Here is an 18,080-nt window from a genome sequence, read left to right as displayed (position 1 = left end):
CAAGTCACAAAACACTGCATATTGAGATAATGTAGCATGGCTTATAGCCTCAACCAAGACGTACATGCCAAACACAGGAAATTGTAAGTAAGAGGAGCACGTAAACGTGAGTAAATGTATGCAAGTAGCAGAAGGAAGACGTATTCAAGTGTTTTTTGCACACTGTTGTAAATCCGAGAGCACAGTTTAGAAGTCTATTTGCATGGATATACACATCAGATTGTTTGCCTACCATGTCTACATAAAATCAAGCTGCATTAGTTTCAAGAACAAACATAGCATTTTATTTTTACATCCCCTTTATATCCTTCCAAAGAATGCAACAATTGAGCTGTAGGAGACACACATGCCTTGTTTTTTAACAGCCTTTCTTAGCTAGAATTGAGAGCGTCTGGTATTTCTGAGGCCAGTGGAGTGAGTAAATCATATGAAGTACTCTGCCAATATTCTCCAGCAATTGGTCCCCATTTTTTCTATTTGAAGGCCCAAAATCAACATACAAGCAACTCCCATAGACCTCATTTCTTTTTTAGAGCAGGCCCCGACATAAATAAACAGCCTATATTACAGTACGTGTATGCATATAACCTAGTCTCTTGATAGCCTTATAGTTTATAGCTCTATACGGTAGCTTCATTGACAATGTATTCTTAAAAAGGGAGCCATATTACAAGCAGGAAAATAGATTGAATCAAGGCCACAACAAAAAGAGTAGTTTGTTATACAGGCTTTTAAATTCACTAATTCCGTTCTTATGTTCTCATACAATATACTCATACTGGTTTTAGAGTGGGGACAGCAACTTACCCTGCATCATGCTTCTGTAAGATGTGTCAGTGATGGCGTAGATGTGAGGCGGCATTTCATGCCTCTTCTTGCCCTTGTACATGTCAACAATCTCCTCTGAGTAGATTGGCAGGTTCTTGTAGGGGTTTATGACGACACAGAAGAGGCCAGAGTATGTCTGCAGGGCAGATAGACAAATAGATTTTAAAAAGCTGTACTTGGAACATGGAATAAGAAGAAATTATGGACGTTTTTGGTGTTAAATGGGATACATGTTTATTCATAAAAAGTAAAATCCTAGAGACTGGACACGTGAAAAGATCATGGACTGGGATGCTGGTCCTTTCATATGCTAAGTGATATAGTGCTTACCACAACAAAAGTGCTTCTCTTTAAAATAGAGAAGTTGCACTGATTTAACAATAAGGCTTTACCATCCCACATAAAGACAGAACTGAAAGTGTCCCATGAAGTCTTGATTTGTTACCGTCCTATATTATTATGTAATCTCAACCCCACCCTGCTGCACATTTAAACTGATGATTGGCCTTGGCATTGTAAAATCACAGCTCCTTGACCGGTTAGACACATCACATCTCAGGTCTACAAGGGAGAATGTCTTTTGTTCTGCTTACAACACTAAAACTCCTCCATTCCTTTCTCTAAACTCCACTAAATCTTTTCTGTTTGTGCATCTGGACTCTTTCTCCCGCAACCATAACTGCAGATTTCTTTTCTATGTGCTGCATTCCTGTGCTGCCCTCCCCAACATCTCTGTACCAGGAGCTCTCCCTCTGTCGTACACCCGCTCTCCCTTGAGGTCAATCTAAAGACTGCAGAGCCTAGAGGCAGCCTAACCAACTGCAGCCTGGATCTTTGGGGGGAGGGGACAACGGGCTGTGTTGATATGACCGGGTCACACGCCACAGAGTCCAAGAGACCAAATCACTCAGCCCACCACATGGGAATAAATAACATTAATTATGGGGGAAGTAATAGCAGTTACACGAATGCGAACAGTTCAGTATGCGAATACTGAACTGTGACGCCCCTCCCTCCTAACTCTCTCTTCATCTCTCATTGTTCCCTGCAGCTTCCTGTTTACAAGATAACTCCAAATAGAGAGAAGGGAGACAGCAAACGACACATAACTGGAGGGAATAGTGAGACAGACAGGCTTGCATATTATATGTATGCTCGAATATTGCATACTTTCTTTGCAGTGACAATGTGTGTACAATGTCTTAAACAATGGGGCTTGGTGAGACAATTAGAAGGTCGGACAGAGGGATAAACTGGTTTAGAGACTGGCCATCACAGATTGTTTTCTATAAGCCATAGGGGATTTCATAACAAACAAAAGCAAAATGCTTTAAACCCATGGTACCAAAGTCATTGCATCTATGCTAAATTAATGCATTAAAAAGGTATTTTGCATCCATAACAGCGGCATACTCACGTATATAAGGCCAGAATAGTATCTCTCCTTCAGGTTGTGCAGCACAGAGGCCTCGTTCAGGCAAGTGAGCTCGGCCATGTCCTCCACCTTGCTGAACTTTGGCGGGTTCATCTTCTGGATGTCATCCTTGTTCACCTTGATCTTCTTCCCGGAGTCTGCCAGCTCGACCACGCACTCGTCGCCACGCTCCTCCTTCACGGAGCCGGCTTCGAAGCCCAGGCGCTCTGATGGTACCCATACCAGCTTCTTGGTGGCCCAGTCAGCCTGTGCCAGTGGGTTGTTGACCAGATTGCGGTCGACGTACAGGAACTTGTCTGCGGCTGACATGGTAGCTGTGTCAAAGAGAGAGAAAGATGTTCTGATTATTTACATATTTGTTATCCATCATCACGTTCAAATCCATTAAATACATATGAAATGCGACACAAGTTCAATAGTATCAGGAAGGGGAAAGTTAAAGGTTATGTGTGTTTGCACTTTGTTTACAGCACCAGACCACTGTTACCCTTCCATCTTCTCATGCAATCTCTGAGGAATGCAAAGGTTTGATGGGATGTATAACAGGCCTGGTTAAAGTTAGGTCAGGTCGACATAAAACACAACCATGTCAAATGAGGTTCTGTGTTACGTTTTTGGCAAACTATTGTGAACACTTAAACAAATTTCCAGCTGGTGGACCATCCGGGGGACAGAAACATTTGCCCAGGAGATTTCAATTCATCTCCCAGCAGAGCTGCCTCCAGTTTGGCTGAGTGCTCCAACAAACCAGCTGTCCTGCTGGTGGGACGCCTGTGAGGGAGCATGCCTTTGTTGCAATTCCAACTGGTTGGTTGAGTATCTGCTCAGGGAGGGAGGTTGACTGAGGGTGATCTTGGTGAGATAGCGTAAACCTCTGCATGACTTCTGGTCTTATAAACCAAAGATTCCAGTGAATAAACCCAGTAACAAACTCAGCAAACAAAAGTCAATTGCCTATTGTGTTTTTTCCTTTTCAGAGGAAGCATAAAAAGATACGAGTGAAAAAAATAATAACAAAAATAATAATAATAATAAATCAGTCTTGTATAGCGTATTTCTAGGACTCAATGCGCTTCACAACTAAAAATAAAAATAAAGTAAAAAGGGCTAAAAAGAAAAAGAAAAAAGACTCATATGAAGTCCTTGTCTGTGATTTTAAAAATGTGAATTTTGGGGAGTGATTTAAAAGAATAAATGGACTTGGCCTTTCTAAGGGAGGTGGGCAGATTGTTCCAGAGTGCAGGTGCAGCACAGCTGAAGGCCCGTCCTCCCATCGTGACCAGTCTGTAGTGAGGCTGTAGAATACTGGTGGAGCTGGAGGAGGACGTTTACTTTGAGAACTTATTTTCGTATACGACACCACAGCATCCTCATGCTCCATGTAATTTTCTGTTAGTGTCAAAGTATTGAAGATTTTTTAAAGGTGTAAAATATGGGATTGGGAGCATTTTGATTGCATCTCAACATGGTGACAGCAAGCCAGCTTCTCACAGCTAACAGTGGTGGTAACAGATGTTTTGTGTGATTGAAAACACAATGCATTCATATACCCTCATATTTGATAGCTGCATTCAACGGGTGGCAGTAGAGGTTTGTGTTTGACCAGGTAGCATCAAGTACACTGATTATGCACTTAGAGCGCAGTCTTCAAACACAGGATGAGCAGATTGAGCTTGGAGGTTAAAGTGATGGTTCGGAGTGAAATGCACCCAAGGTAATTTCCACCATGACATCCAGCCATTGGGTATTTGGCTGGATGTCATGGTGGAAATTACCTAGGGTGCATTTCACTCCGAACCATCTCTTTAAGTCAAACTAGATAATAAGTTTCCCATAACAGTTGCAGGGATCCAAAGCAAATTGTTGACTTTAAATGCTGCATGCAGAAATTCCCTATCAAACATAACTACTCTGTCAAAACAATATCTTTTATCGGCATATAGACAACAAGCTCTGCACAAGCTGTTCTTGCTTAAATACGCCTCCGAAAGCTGACAAATAACATGTTGTTGAAAGGGAGTGCTGTGGTTTAACGCATCCACAAAGTGACTAGACAAGTATTACCAGTACGAGGGAAAATTAAGTCTGTGTGCTTGAGTCAACCCGCCCAACTCAAGCAGGTGCAGAACAACTCTAGGCTATTAACTGAACATTATGTGCATTTCACTGACATGGAGGCCCGAGACTTTACCATCTCAATCGTTCCAACACAGCAGGAGCATGACATCTTCCCGACCCCATCTGGGTGGTTAGCCTCCCTCAAAGTTCCCTCATCTCCAACTAGTTTGCATATGCCATGTTGCTCATATGCACGACGAAAATCACAGCAGAGTTCAGATCCAGGCCAGGTTACATTTATCACATCTGAAATAATATAATCAGCAGGAAATGTTTCATGTGGCTATTGCAGTGTTGCCCAGTGGGACGATATTCTGGTGCCAAATTCTTAACTCTCTAATGCACAACATCATTAAATGTCGTTAGCACAATATACACAACAGTGCAGGAAATACCTTTATGCAAAGCAATGAATAGTTAAAAAAAAAGATATGCAAATTTCAAAAACATTGCTCTTGCAAGCCTTGCATTTTACTAGCTTGATAAAAGACTTTAATTTTAAACTAACTTTTGATGAATTTGATGCGACTTCATAACCAAACAGTCTCTCCAAAATACTTATGTTTACTTTGAGGATTTGTACTCACGGATACTTCAAAACTATAGCCCAACTGATTATAGACTTATGAGGATATTTATGAACTATTTGTGAAAAATCTGCCAACGATACTTTTTACTGTGATAGATGCATACTGAGTAAGTTGTTTAACAGTTCTATAATCAAACTTTCAGCTCTGCCTGATGGACAAACTATACAATGATGACATTGTTTTGTAAATGAAATCAAATCTAATTTCTGTCCTGCAATTTCTTGGCAATTGGATAAAACACACAGCTGGCTATATGTATCGACAACTCAATATATCGGTCAATATGTAGGCATAGACGATTTATTATAAGGCTCTTGACTTTACTCAAAAAAAGGTGACAGACCCTTGAGAGTGTTTAGAAAGAAAGAAAAGTAGAGGTTGCTGCATTTAATGGGGTCATTATGTCGCCCAGTCTGTTCCAGCACATTAACCCTGATCTGTGAGAAAGAAAGCAGAGCGAGAGCGCCATTCTTCTCATGACCCCTGCCTGCCTCCATCCTCCATCCACACTCTGTCAGGCTGCACCACAGCCAACTTCCATCACTTCACATCACCTCCAAACTCATCTCCTGTATACCGACCCCATCGTGTAACATAACGTGGGGCAAATTAGTACCGCTTTACATCTCAGCTGGCTCCACGTTCCCTCCTCTCCCTCTCCAGGATCCAAACACCCCTCCCTCCCTCCCTCCCTCGCTCCCTTCTGTTTATCCAGTCTTTTCAGGGTCACATTCCTCCCATACTAACCCTTTATCAGGGAGAGACAGAGACCAATGGCATTCCACAAATTTCTATCCTCTTTGCCTCCCCTCTTACATCTTTCTCAGACCTATTCTCTGGCTTTCCTTCCCGTTTCCTCCCCTTATTCCCACATCAGCAGGTCAAGTGTACCTTTAGGAGTTTCATCACTCCTTGGAGATCAACTTTACCTCACACTGGCAGCACATGACCAAACGGATCTGGGCTATTTCAGTCCCTTTGTGTATGTCTCCGAGTACTTTCCCATGGTCTTTAACATTTACTTCACCGTTACTCGGTCCAGTACATTAGGATCAGTTGGCCCCATGCAGGGTCAAATGAGCCATTTCAGACTATATTCCCCTGTAGCTTTTGTTTTTTGGCAAAAACAAGGAGGTGCAACATGCTGAAAACGCCCAACTCTGGATGTCGTTTCAGCTTGCTAGGTTTTACCATAATACTCCAGGCGCAGGGAGAGATGTTGGCTGTGAAAACCTCATCTCAAAAACACTTACCAAATACAGCTAAGTCTCAGTTTGACATCCATGATTTATCACTGAAACGCATTGTAGACTTCTTTGTTTGCTTCTATCTGAAATAGTTTTTTTGTTTTTCAAAAAATTAGATAATATTTAGGCTCCATGGTAGCTGCGATAGCTTGACCAAGTAGCAGCATGGGCTTAGCAAAAGGACAATTAGGGCTGTAAACTGTTATCTACTCTTTACCTTTAACCACTTTGTCATTATATCCACATTACTGATAGATAAAAAAAATGTTTCAAAAACCACATTTTGTAAGTATTTGATGAAAAAGTTGTTGAGATATATGGTCAAAAATAGTGATATTTGGTTATCTCCATATCAAATCAAAGCAACTAAGCATGTCAGCCTAATTTGGATATTATGCATAGTAAAGTCTGTCAATATCAGCCCGTATTTCATGCTTGCCACAGATAACTCAGTGACACACTTTAAACTACCTCCAGAGAGTAGCAGGAGGACTAAAATTACTCCAGCAGCTATTCTAGTTCGACAAGCGCTGTTCTATATTGAAAGTAGAAAAAAAGGAGGGATTCAAGTCTCCAATCAGACTTTTTTTTAAAACGGAGGCCTTCCTTGCGAAAGCTGAAAGCTATAGTAAGACACGGATGTTGACTTGACTTTGAGATAAAACAGTGTGCAATGAAACTCATCATGCCCCTCCTGCTTGGCTCAGGATCCTGCTACAGCCCTGCCAAGTCCTCCATAATCCTGTAAGAATCAAGGTTTCTCCCATTCCTTGTGTTTGCAACACACTCAGCTGTGAAAGAATTCACTATCTATTCTGCTGAAACCCATTCACAATGAGATTAGCTAATCCAGAAAATCATAACAATTACGTATTAATTGAATACATGGCAGTAGGTAGAAAACAAGTCATTCTGAAATCAGCACTTGGCAAGAATCCCTGACCTTTATGAGACTTGACTGAAATACCATTAAAGGATTATATTGTAAAAATGCCCAAATGAAAACAGTTAGCAGTGTCCTGTCAAAGCAGCAGTCTGCTTGAAAGAGGAACCATTCATTTAATAGCATGAACAGAGGCCGGTTTTAGAAGCCCGCCTCGTCAGAGACCAGAATGTGGTTACAAAGAGGAAGTGATGCAGTAGTCAGGACATTAAGGAAGAAGGAGAGGAGGGACAAGGAGAGGAAAGGAAAAGCTACAGAGTGTCCTTTTCAGTCCCAGTTGTCTCCTTTAGAAAGCAAGTCAACCTTGGTCTTTATAAAACTGAGGCTTCCATCAATCAGTCAGACTCCCTCTCATTCCTTTCCACCTCAGTGGCTCTCCATGAGTAACTGTAAAATAACAGGAATCGAGACAACCTCTACCAAAGCATGACCATGTACAGTCAAATCTTCCTGCTACAGCTAAAGGGAACCTATAAACCATCTGTGTTGGGTTGACTGCCCCATTGACAGGAATGTTAATAGAATGACCGAAAAGTCAATAACACTGTACTCCCACCAACTGCATGCCATCACAACATCCCAGCTTGATCTGAGCCAAGGCTGCTCATCCGCTGTCCTCCTCATGCTGTGGATATTATTTTGTCCTGTTGTCACCCTTGTCAGTTTGGCTTCATCTGTTTAGATTACCCTTTCCAACAAATACTCCGATCTCTCGCTCAGCCCCTCGTGTCTTGGCGCCGCCACTTCCCCCCCCCCCAACAGCCCAGTGGCCTACCGACAGAGCTTGCGCGTTCTCGTGAAAGTGACAGTGGGTGCCAGACATGGGCTGGAAAGGTACAGACTCTGTCAAAATCCATTATGGGCTCACACATCAGAGCTCTCTCTCCCCCTTCGCCCTCCTTCTCTGAAAGTGGGAAGGGTGGGGCAAGGACAAGAGCGCAGAGGAAAGAGGAAATGACAAACTGAGAAAAGTATTTTGCCATTTGCGGGACTTGTTGTGTGCGAGACTTTCAAGGAGGAGGGAAGGTGGCATTTTTCTTGAGCATGCTGCGTGGCTCTGAAGACTTAGAAGCAAATTAAGCCCTTGATGGAAAATAACTGCACTGCATGACAGATCTACATCACTTTCCACATTACTTTTCACATTCCTGCCCCGACCAGGATCCAATTTCACTTTGGACGGTAAGCTGGCCAATGCCATCCACCATTTACAACTAGAGGCCCCTGCAAGGTCTCGACTAAAGCTCTCAGCACAGCACCTACAGCAGCGGCTCCCAACTTGTTTTATCTAATAAACCCCACAGCCTTCATCAACACCACCAGCCGCTTACCAAATAAGCAGGATATTATACCCATTAGTCATGTAAATATGGATATAAAAATGAGATGCATCAATAATGTTTGAACTGTCAATGTTAAGTTTGGATTCATACCAAACCATTACCACATTACTTGAGTAATTTCAGCTGTTCGGCCATTACTTTTAGCTAAATATTTTGGTGGTTGCATCATAACCTATGGTTGGGAATTACTGAACCTACACAACTGCTTCAAGTGCAAGTATCAAGTCAAGTTTTGACCCATTTTAAACACTCTACATAATGTCCATTTCCAACTACATTTGTCTAACGGGACAGAGAAGGCAGTCACATTGAACACTTAAAATGACTGACAGGGAGGCCAATAGGAAATAGGGTGTTGGTCTGATAAGCACATCATTTTCAGGGTCATAGAACAAACTCCACATCAGTCATTCAAACAGCAATCTGGTTACACAATTGTGCCCAAATGACTGGTTGTTTGACCAAACAGAGCCAGTATGCCGCGTTATTGGAACACTGGACAGTATTGACCATTAGATAAATAGATAGGTGGTTGCGTAAGCCTTTTTAGCAGACAGTGAAAGAATGCACAGGGGAGTCAAGATACACATTTCAATTTGTCAGCAACCCTTTCCTCTTTTTTTCCCTCCCAGGGAATGCTCAGCTGGCTAAGCTTTTCTGACAGACACAGTGGAGAAAAACGGCAATCACTACCTCACTCCTGCTCCAAACTGTTAATATTCAACTTCAACCCCCTCAGTTTTATCACTCGTTATCTCTACCTACCCTACCCTTTGAGTCACTTGGAGACTTATCTCACCAAACAATGCACCCACAGAAGACAGCGAGCTACATGCTAAATTTACCAACCTGGGGATCTGTGGTGGGATAGAATTTGGACTGATGTGGGAATAAACTGTTAAATGGGATTCATTGATTTTTTTTACTTCTGGAATAACAGACAAAGAGACAAAAAAATCAAAATGTTAAATAGAAAACACGTGTCAAACATGGTCCCAAGATGTTAGGAGACAAAGCAAAGCATGAAGAAGCACAAGACATTCAACATAAAAACCAAAAAAGACAGACCCTTCATGCAGCATGTTTCAAAGTCCACGGTGTGAAAGTGTGTTTAAAGTGTCAGTGATGAATGTGTTATGCAAATAACTACTTTGAAACACACACCAGGTGTGTCGCTCACACACACCCAACGACAGCCAGTCTGGCTTCTGACGTGTCCAGTAATACGACTGTGCTTCACCAGGAATAGAAATATTTTCTGTTTTTGTGGTTATTCTGTGGTGTCTCTCAGCATTTATGGGTTTACTTCACATGTCCTAACCTCATAACTAAAATTACTGCTAACTCAAAGAACCTTATAAATACCACAAGGAAGTTCTGCAGGGGAAATGATCATTTAACTGGCAACGTAGAGTACTAATCACTGACCTGAGCATTACCTCATCATTTATGACACAAATAGAAAGCAGCATCTCATCTACCAAGATCACTGGTCAATGTCCGTGGGTGGAGATTCAGAAAGCCCTTTCTGTTTATAGTCCAAGTCAGAGCACAACCATTTCCTGGTATTGTATGGCTCCATTGAAGCCTTACAGGTGCGTGCTGTGGGGGGGAGGATGGAGGAAAGGATGGGGTGGAAGCAACAACAACAAAAAAAACACAAGCAGAGGAAATGGGGTGTGTGAGTATGAAAGAAGGGGAAGAGACAGGGAACAGAGAAAAGGTCTGAAGAGAGGGCCGAGACAATGGGTAAAATGTAAAGGAATAAAGAGCAACAAAAGGAAAAGCCACAGCACACAGTTGAGCCCAGCCAGTTCAACCATTCTAACCGAGGCAACTTAATTATGCTGTTCCTGTCAACTAGAAGAACAAAAGCAGATGAGACATTCAAGAAAATATAGCTTTGAAGGGAACCATTAAATGCCACCATTAGTGATATATGGCAACGTAGCTGTGTTCAATATGACAACATATACGAGATGATGCCTAAAATATATACATTTCTAGATACAACGGTGCATTTCATCTAGTACTCACTATGAGAAATATTATGACTATGGTAAATGGGGAATCTAAACTGCATGAATGAATCTCAGCCGACTGTCTAAGAAACTAGGGATGATACTTAACTGCCCTACCAATCATCCATAGCATCCATTACGAGGGTCAAGTATTGCATGAAATGCATGAGTGACTGTTATCATATGGGAGACTAGAGATGCAATTGATGATAATTGGGTTGATTAGTCCTCAAAATATTTTCTTCTTCAAATTGATTTATTCAATAAAATGCTAACTATGTCCAAAAGCCTTGCTGACATTTAAAGTTTGTTTTTTCAGCACATCTGTCAAAAACCAAAAAACAATCCATTTACAATCATTAAAAAAAATTAAAAGACTACAGCATCCATAAAAGACATTGGAGAAGCTTGAGCCACTGCATTTTTAGCATCTTTGCTTGACAAAATAACCAACAATTAACCAATTATCAAAATAGTTACGTTGTCTTTTGATGGACAAATCCCTTCAGCTCCAGTTCAAGTACAGCAGCCAGATTTATCATCCGTGTCTCTCCTCTAAGCCTGACAATCTGAATGAAATGCATGACTGAGCCTATGAATTTAGTTAGAAAGGAACACACACATACAAAGTAGATTAGAAATACCTCACATTTGTAACAAGAACCTTGAGTGTTCATACAAGAAGACAGCTGTGGGTTGTGTGTCACACTGCCCTCCCCACGCTGTACTTTTTTCCCCCTTTTTTTTTCTTTTTTTTTTTTTTAAACAAAAGCAGCCGTCTGCTTTGTAATCTGGCTTAATCAGGACGACCTACCGTCAATGAAATCTAAACCTCCACATACTAGGGCTGGTTGACATGGTAATATCTTGAGATATACATGATTCCACTGAGATGAAATGATTACGGAATTACCATATTGAATTATCTCCTAGTCCTATGTTCTCTCAGGCTGTCTCATTTTGAGAAGAATGAACAGCCTCATGTCCATATTTTAAGATGTCTGTGTTTCATTTCGTCTGGCCTACAGTACATACCCCTCCCGGGGGGCCCAGTGTGTGGACATTGCTGACAGACGAATGATGGAATGTAACGATCTCTGCAGGGTGCTCTATAACAGCACCGAAACTGGTAATAAGTGGAAAGGACTGGCCTCCAGAGAAGCCGTTGCAGAATGTACTGCTCGTGCTTAATTAATGACTCAAACGCAACAACAGGATATGGCATACTCCCTGTCACCCAATGTGCCCCGTTAAGGCGATGCATTTCCTGATGTGTCTAGGACCGCTCTATGAAAGAAGGTGTATAATCCAGAGAAACAAGATGACAGGCAACATATGACCGAACACACACGCTTGTATTTCTCAGCTACTGTAATTGCTTGTTCAGCATGAAGCATCATTTGCACAAATCATTTCTATGCCCAGGCATCAAAATATTACTAAATGTGGTAGGTTCAAATTGTGGTTTAATGGCTCCTTGGCAGAAAACTATTTGATTTTAAGCATATGGTTCAGATTACTACAAATGAGTGCAAAGGGGTCCAAGCTCTCACTCTGTGGGACGACACTAACACTTTATACAATGAGAAGCAGGTTTGGGCGAAGAACCTCCAGCTTCGGTGCAGCTTCTGACTTGAGATAGAGTTCATGCTAATACTAAGCCAATAGGAAAGTCACTAGGGTGTGCAAGCAAGCATAGAGAGAGACCGTTTGTGTCCCGGAGTGCAATGTGCCATCCATCAGGGCAAACACAAACTGCACTGACAAAGCACACTTATGTAGGTGTGTACCGACACAGCATTTAGGCATGATGAGAATGTGACCCTTTATCTGAGCCAAGTCTGAGATTTCTCTTTTCTCCATATAGTTATTTTACAATTGCTAATTCGGTCTATTCTGTATAAACTATATTTTTTTCAATCTGAATTAGGGGTGTAAGATTCAAGGGTGTCTCATCTTCTGCAGCTTGCAAAGCCCTCTCAGGCACATTTGTGATTTGTGACTTTGAGCTACATGAATAAAATTGTCTCAACTTGGCTTGATATTTAGATATCCCATAAAATGTCTCAGGCTGGCTGGTGTTCATCACAGTGGACCGCACTGTAATTACAAGACAAGCCTGGTCATTTTCAGCTGGCATTCTTTCTGGTACATTTCATGATTCGTTCTCACTACATCCGGCAAACTGATGCCTATTAACCTCCGTCCACGCGGTCTCGACAGATAATCGTCATAGTCGCCAGAGTGTGCGCTGAGCTAGGCAAAAAGGTGTTTTTGTACTATGCACCCTGGAGAGAAACACTTCCTTCGTATGGAGGCATTCACACGCAACATCCAAAATGTCTTGTATGAAGAATAGGGATGCTCTAAAACAATTAGTTCAGTGCTCTCAGGTGTAAAGTTGTCATATATATGAATGTTACACATATTTATGTAACTCTTCATCTTCTTTCCTACGCTGTCACACTTAAAAACAGATGCTTCATCAAGAGACAGTACACAGAGACAGAGGCAGTACACCTCTAAAAAAAATATTACAATTATAGATCAACAAACATTGATAAGTTGGAGATTCAAAACATACAAAAGGTCGAGGGACAATGAAGAATATATAGTCGACTAAATTGACCTCTAGTGAACTAAATCACAGACAAATGCGTTTCTTCTTTGTTTGGGCCCCGGTATGCTTCACAGACATGCGGATGACATAGTTCAGTGAGGTCGAGCTGGCTGAGGAGGTAAAGCACAGCGCCTTTTTCCCCCCCTTCAGTCTACCGGTAAACCGGTGACGTCATACCAGCCAGACGTATTACCGGCCACGCGCAGCGTCAGTTCAACTCTCCTCAACGAGCCTTAAAGTTCAACTCAACCACTAATTAATCACACACATCCGAAGGACACGTAGTCTGAATTCACGTTTCTTTCAGCCCACTCAAAACTCTTCGCCGGCCTTTTCCGCGACTCATTCAAGCGAATCACTTCCTGCCTCTACCGTTATGGCTTATTAGCTTCTCAACGGCTGCCCGCGGTGCCGTTAACGTCAACGTTTGCGTATACACCCGCACACACGTACGCGTATTGAAGTTTTAAGAGCAATGCTATGTATTCGGGTGCTTAAAAAGTTAAAGAAACCTCGGTTCAAACGCGTCGAGGACGTCCCGCTCCACCCAGTCGCGGACGGTTGCTGAAGTTGCAGCGCTTAACTAGCAACCGAGCTTCCTGGTTCACTGCACTTGCCGGAGCGACGGGCACATTGAATGAGTTATGAAAGAGCACACCGAGACAGCATGGCGGACAAAAGTGTTCAAGTTCAAGTCATTACCTTGTTTTTGGGGGGGTAGCTAACAACAACCGGGTGGCTCGGTCAGCGTCACCGTGAGTCCAACTTCTTTTCCCGTCGACAGCAGCTTCGCAGAGAGTTCGGGCTAAACTACAGTCCTCCCTCTCTTTCTCTACTCCAGTCACTCGTTCTATCTTTTTTTTTTTTCTCCCTTCTTCCTTCTGCCCTCCCTCCTCCGCTGGCTGCTCACTGGTTCGCGTAATTTCACTCAGCACGTAGCCAGCCGGAGACCGGGGTGCGGTCCAGGAGGAGGCGGGTCCGGGCCGAATGCGCCGCCTCACTGTCCAATGGCCGCCGCGCATTGATAAGCTCCACACTTCGGACCAATCAGAAGCGGGCGTGACTGGAGGGGGCGACAGCCACTGGGCAGGGCAGAGAGCGCAGGAAAAGCTGAACTTGAAAGAGATGGGAGGGGAGAGGGGTTCAGATAAAGCTGTGTTTAATGACAGAGGTATGTGCATACTAAGGATTTTTATGACCATATAAGTACCAGTCACTCTCGAGATGGACCGCATCATCCAGGGCCCCCCTCGTGTGTCAACAGGTCTAGTCTGACCCACTGTCTGCCTTGAAAACAAGTAGAAGTGATGGCTGCCAAATATCAGACCATTCACACCCATAAAGATCTGATCTATACTGCTATTTATATCAGTGATGTGTTAGTGTGGCATTAGCATCCTACAAACAAAGGAGTGTATTTTAACCTTTCTGTAAATGTAGAAGGTGCTTTATTGAATGGTGTTCTATCAATAATACAGCACTTTAGTATGTTAGTTTTTTTTTTTATCCGCTCCAAAAAGAGGTCAAGGACACTTTGACAGGATGGATATTGGCCTTGAACCCTCTCACTGTTGAACAACTCAAAACCTCATGTCACTGTTGAAAAATATATAATTTCACCCGAAATTCACCCGGTTTCCAGCAAGGAAACTGAAATATTTTGTTTATCTGCTTTGAATAAACAGTGATGCTTAAAATATGTCATGTGCATCCGAAGATAGATAAGTGTAGAGCACTGTAAAAACGATTTTCTCTTTGATCAAACCCAGATAAATGATCGATCGTCGCGTTTATTCAACACACGTGGATACGCCAGTTTGATTGTAACCTGCTCCTCTAGAGCAGGAAATATGTTCCGTTAGTGTTAGTGTACTTGAATTTTGTGTTGACCTTTTGCATTTATATAAATCCACCGTTGCATCTCTCAGATAAATGATTACCTCAAGAGATCTAACAAGATATGAAGTGATTTACGCTCAAAGGTTCCCATCACCCAAAACAGGTAAGCCTAGATTCGTGATCAGACATGTTGACACAACGTGGGAACCGCTGCAGGTGATGATCTAATTGATGTGAAGCGCTTGTTCACTCCTAACACAACACTTGACGTTTGTTTTCGTTGGCTCTTCAGAAAAGCCTGACTTGTACTTGGAAAGTATACGCAACGAAGAAGACGGGGAGAGATAGAGAGAACAAGTTTAAATGGATGAAATCAAGTACGAAGCAGCATGTATCTGGGAGACTGTTTTGTAATAAGATATGTGAACCTGTTGGCTTTAGATACTCCTGGGGATTCAGATCTGAGGCCAGTTTGCTGAGTGGGACCGAAGGCACAGCGCCAACTCACATGCCACAACCAGACGGGAGACATTAGCAATAGAAAGATTTTTTTTTTGCTTTGGATTGTTTATTTATTTAAAAAAACACACACATTTTGAAACTGGATTAAAAAGGGAATATCTACATAATGAGTCAGCTGTTATACACCTGAACACAATACACTTGTGTCGAGCCTCTTCCACGAGTAAATGCAAACTCAAAGGGGAACACTATCTAATTTAAAGGTCCCATATTGTAATAGTAAGATTTTCATGTTTTTTCTATTCTAAATGTTGCGAGTGTGAAAAGCTTACAGCCAGTATTTAGATATCTTGCCTTTAAACATTTCAGTATGTGAATGACATCAGCAAACAGGAAGTAAAACGTGGACCCAAGCTGTTGTTTGACCATTAAAGTCGAACTGAAAGGAAAAATGCCTTTGAAACCTTTTTACACAGCATCCTATCTAACAATAGCTGCAAAAATGACCCGAAAACTATCAGTTTCTTCATATATATTTTTTTTAATATCAAAATCAAATAGATTTTCCTGGAAAAGAAAATATGACACCGGAATGTTCCGTGGATATTTGTGAACATGAGCTGTACTGATAAAAAAAGAGAGAAACCAGAGCTAGTGATGTCATCAAGTGTCACGGCTGGAGCTGCTCCTGTTTTACATCCAAAATGAGTTTTATTCCATTGTTCTGAAACTATGGAGCAATTCCTTTATTGACAATCACACATTTCAGTTTTAGCACTCTAGTTTTTTGGATTTGTCAAAAAGTTGTTCGTGACGACTAACACCATTTTGGACCGTCTTAAACCGGACACAAAGGCAGCTCTTATGCCGCTTCACCCAGAGAGGTCAGATTATAGCAGGGGCCCAGGTATGGCTGGCATCCACGGACAAACATGGGAAAATCCCACTTTTCGTCCAACGTGTGATTTATGTTCACTATGTGTCATTATGAAAGGAATGTGTCTGTGTGTTTTCCTATATATGTGCAGCAGCTGGGCGTCACGCGTACGCAGAGCAAAACATTGAGCGTTCAGCACGCCTGCCTGGAAAACTCAATAAATCTCACACTCTCTCCCTCTCCGGGGTGGATGGGAAATATCCGAAAAGTTTGACGGAGGGGTCAAAGGTCAGTCCGCGACCCGTCACTTGAGCGGGACCAGATGCCGAGAGGAGGAGAAAAGAGAGAGAGAGGGGCTTAAAACAAACAAATTGCACAACATTTAAACATTCACTTGTGATAATAAAACCCTTGTGCTGAAAAAGGACAAGAATCACACAACAACCGACGCCAGACAAACACAAGTAGGCACAGAGCGAGAAATGTGGGGTTCAAACACAAATTACCAAATATGGACACTTCTGACCTCACTATCTCCCTCCCTCTCTGCCTCCCGCTTTCCTTTTCACTGTGACCTATATCCCTCTCTCTCTCTCTCTCTCTCTCTCCTGCCTTCAGTCGGTTGTAATAGCAGCAGGGTGTGTCTGTAATTCAGGGTGTGTAAGGCCATTATATCATTCAGTCAGAAAGAAAAGGCACCATTCAGTGACGGCACGTTAAAAGGGTGGCGTGTTAACTCACCGGCCACTCTCGCTGTGTGGTCGCCGGTGTGAGTTCACGCGTGTTGGTCGTCCACGCCGACCACGTCTTGGTGAAATTTGTGTGCGTCCCCTTGATAACGCAAAGTCTCCGTCTGCACCAGAAACTTATAATTAAATCCAGCTTATAATGGGATAATGAGAGTATGGCAGGGTGACTTTTCTATTTGTCTTCTGCCCTTAAGCCTCGCCCTGCATCCAGCACTTCCATCCTCCTTTCCCTCGGCAATCAGTACACAGGAAGGACTGATAAGACACATGTTGACTCACAAAACGCAGGAATGTGGAGTAAAGGGAGAACAAGGAATGTTTCCCCTCTTGTGATAAGATATTTGCTCACTCATAATCTGGACACATTTTGACAGCAGCTCTAATGCAGACAATATGGCACTGTTAGCCATGTTTATGTTGCATGAGGGGATATAAACAGCAACAGTGGCTGTTTGTGTCCGTCTGCGCTTGGTATTCGTCTGGAACAGAATGGAGAGCTATGGAGGGCAGCATGTGTTTAAAATACAAATACATGTATTTACTATAAACACAGAAAGCTCTCAGGTCGTGCCAGATCGGGGTTTTGTCGTCTCCCACACGAGTTTCAACACCCGATCGGTAATTTCACTTCAAACAAACACGCAGGAAAACATTAACAGTTTCAGGGTCTGAGGAAGTTAGGCAAACTGGGACTGAGTCAGGAGGAGAAATCTGCAACTCGGCCCGTTTGCTCTGCAGCAGCAGCAGCAGCAGCCACTGGCTTCCCCGTGTCTTTTTTTTTGCCTTATATGGTCACAAGAGTGGTGGAGTGAGAGAGAGAGACAGCGTGAGCGTGAGCGAGGGTGGAGGTGTGGTCTATTGTTTCTGGCGGAAGAGGTGTAGGGTTACGTGCTGTTCTTGAACCTTTGGAGCTTGTCCTCATCTATTTAGTCACTTACTCTCCCCCCGTCTGAAGGCAGACAAAGAGGATGAGCGGTGTGTGGGGAGGTGTGTGTGTGTGTGTGTCTG

The 18,080-nt window shown here is 42.6% G+C and overlaps 1 protein-coding gene across 2 annotated transcripts in view; it reads right to left on the bottom strand.

Moving 5' to 3' along the window:
• LOC311031722 (myosin-9-like) overlaps positions 1-14,043 on the bottom strand; it is a 30,953-nt gene extending 16,910 nt beyond the window's left edge. For both annotated transcript variants that reach the window (XM_084038161.1, XM_084038162.1), the window contains exons 1-3: positions 13,848-14,043; positions 2,246-2,577; positions 808-964 (exon numbers count right to left, since the gene is read on the bottom strand). In XM_084038161.1, coding sequence (XP_083894287.1) covers positions 808-964; positions 2,246-2,572 — 484 coding nt within the window. In that variant the 5' untranslated portion in view covers positions 2,573-2,577; positions 13,848-14,043. The remainder of the gene's footprint in view (positions 1-807; positions 965-2,245; positions 2,578-13,847) is intronic.
• Between the last annotated feature and the right edge of the window lie 4,037 nt (positions 14,044-18,080).

Source organism: Eutrigla gurnardus (genome assembly GCF_963514095.1).
Source record: "Eutrigla gurnardus genome assembly, chromosome: 20".
Lineage (NCBI taxonomy): Eukaryota > Metazoa > Chordata > Actinopteri > Perciformes > Triglidae > Eutrigla > Eutrigla gurnardus.
The sequence above is the reverse complement of the archived record's forward strand: the minus strand, read 5'-3'. Positions and strand labels throughout refer to the sequence as shown.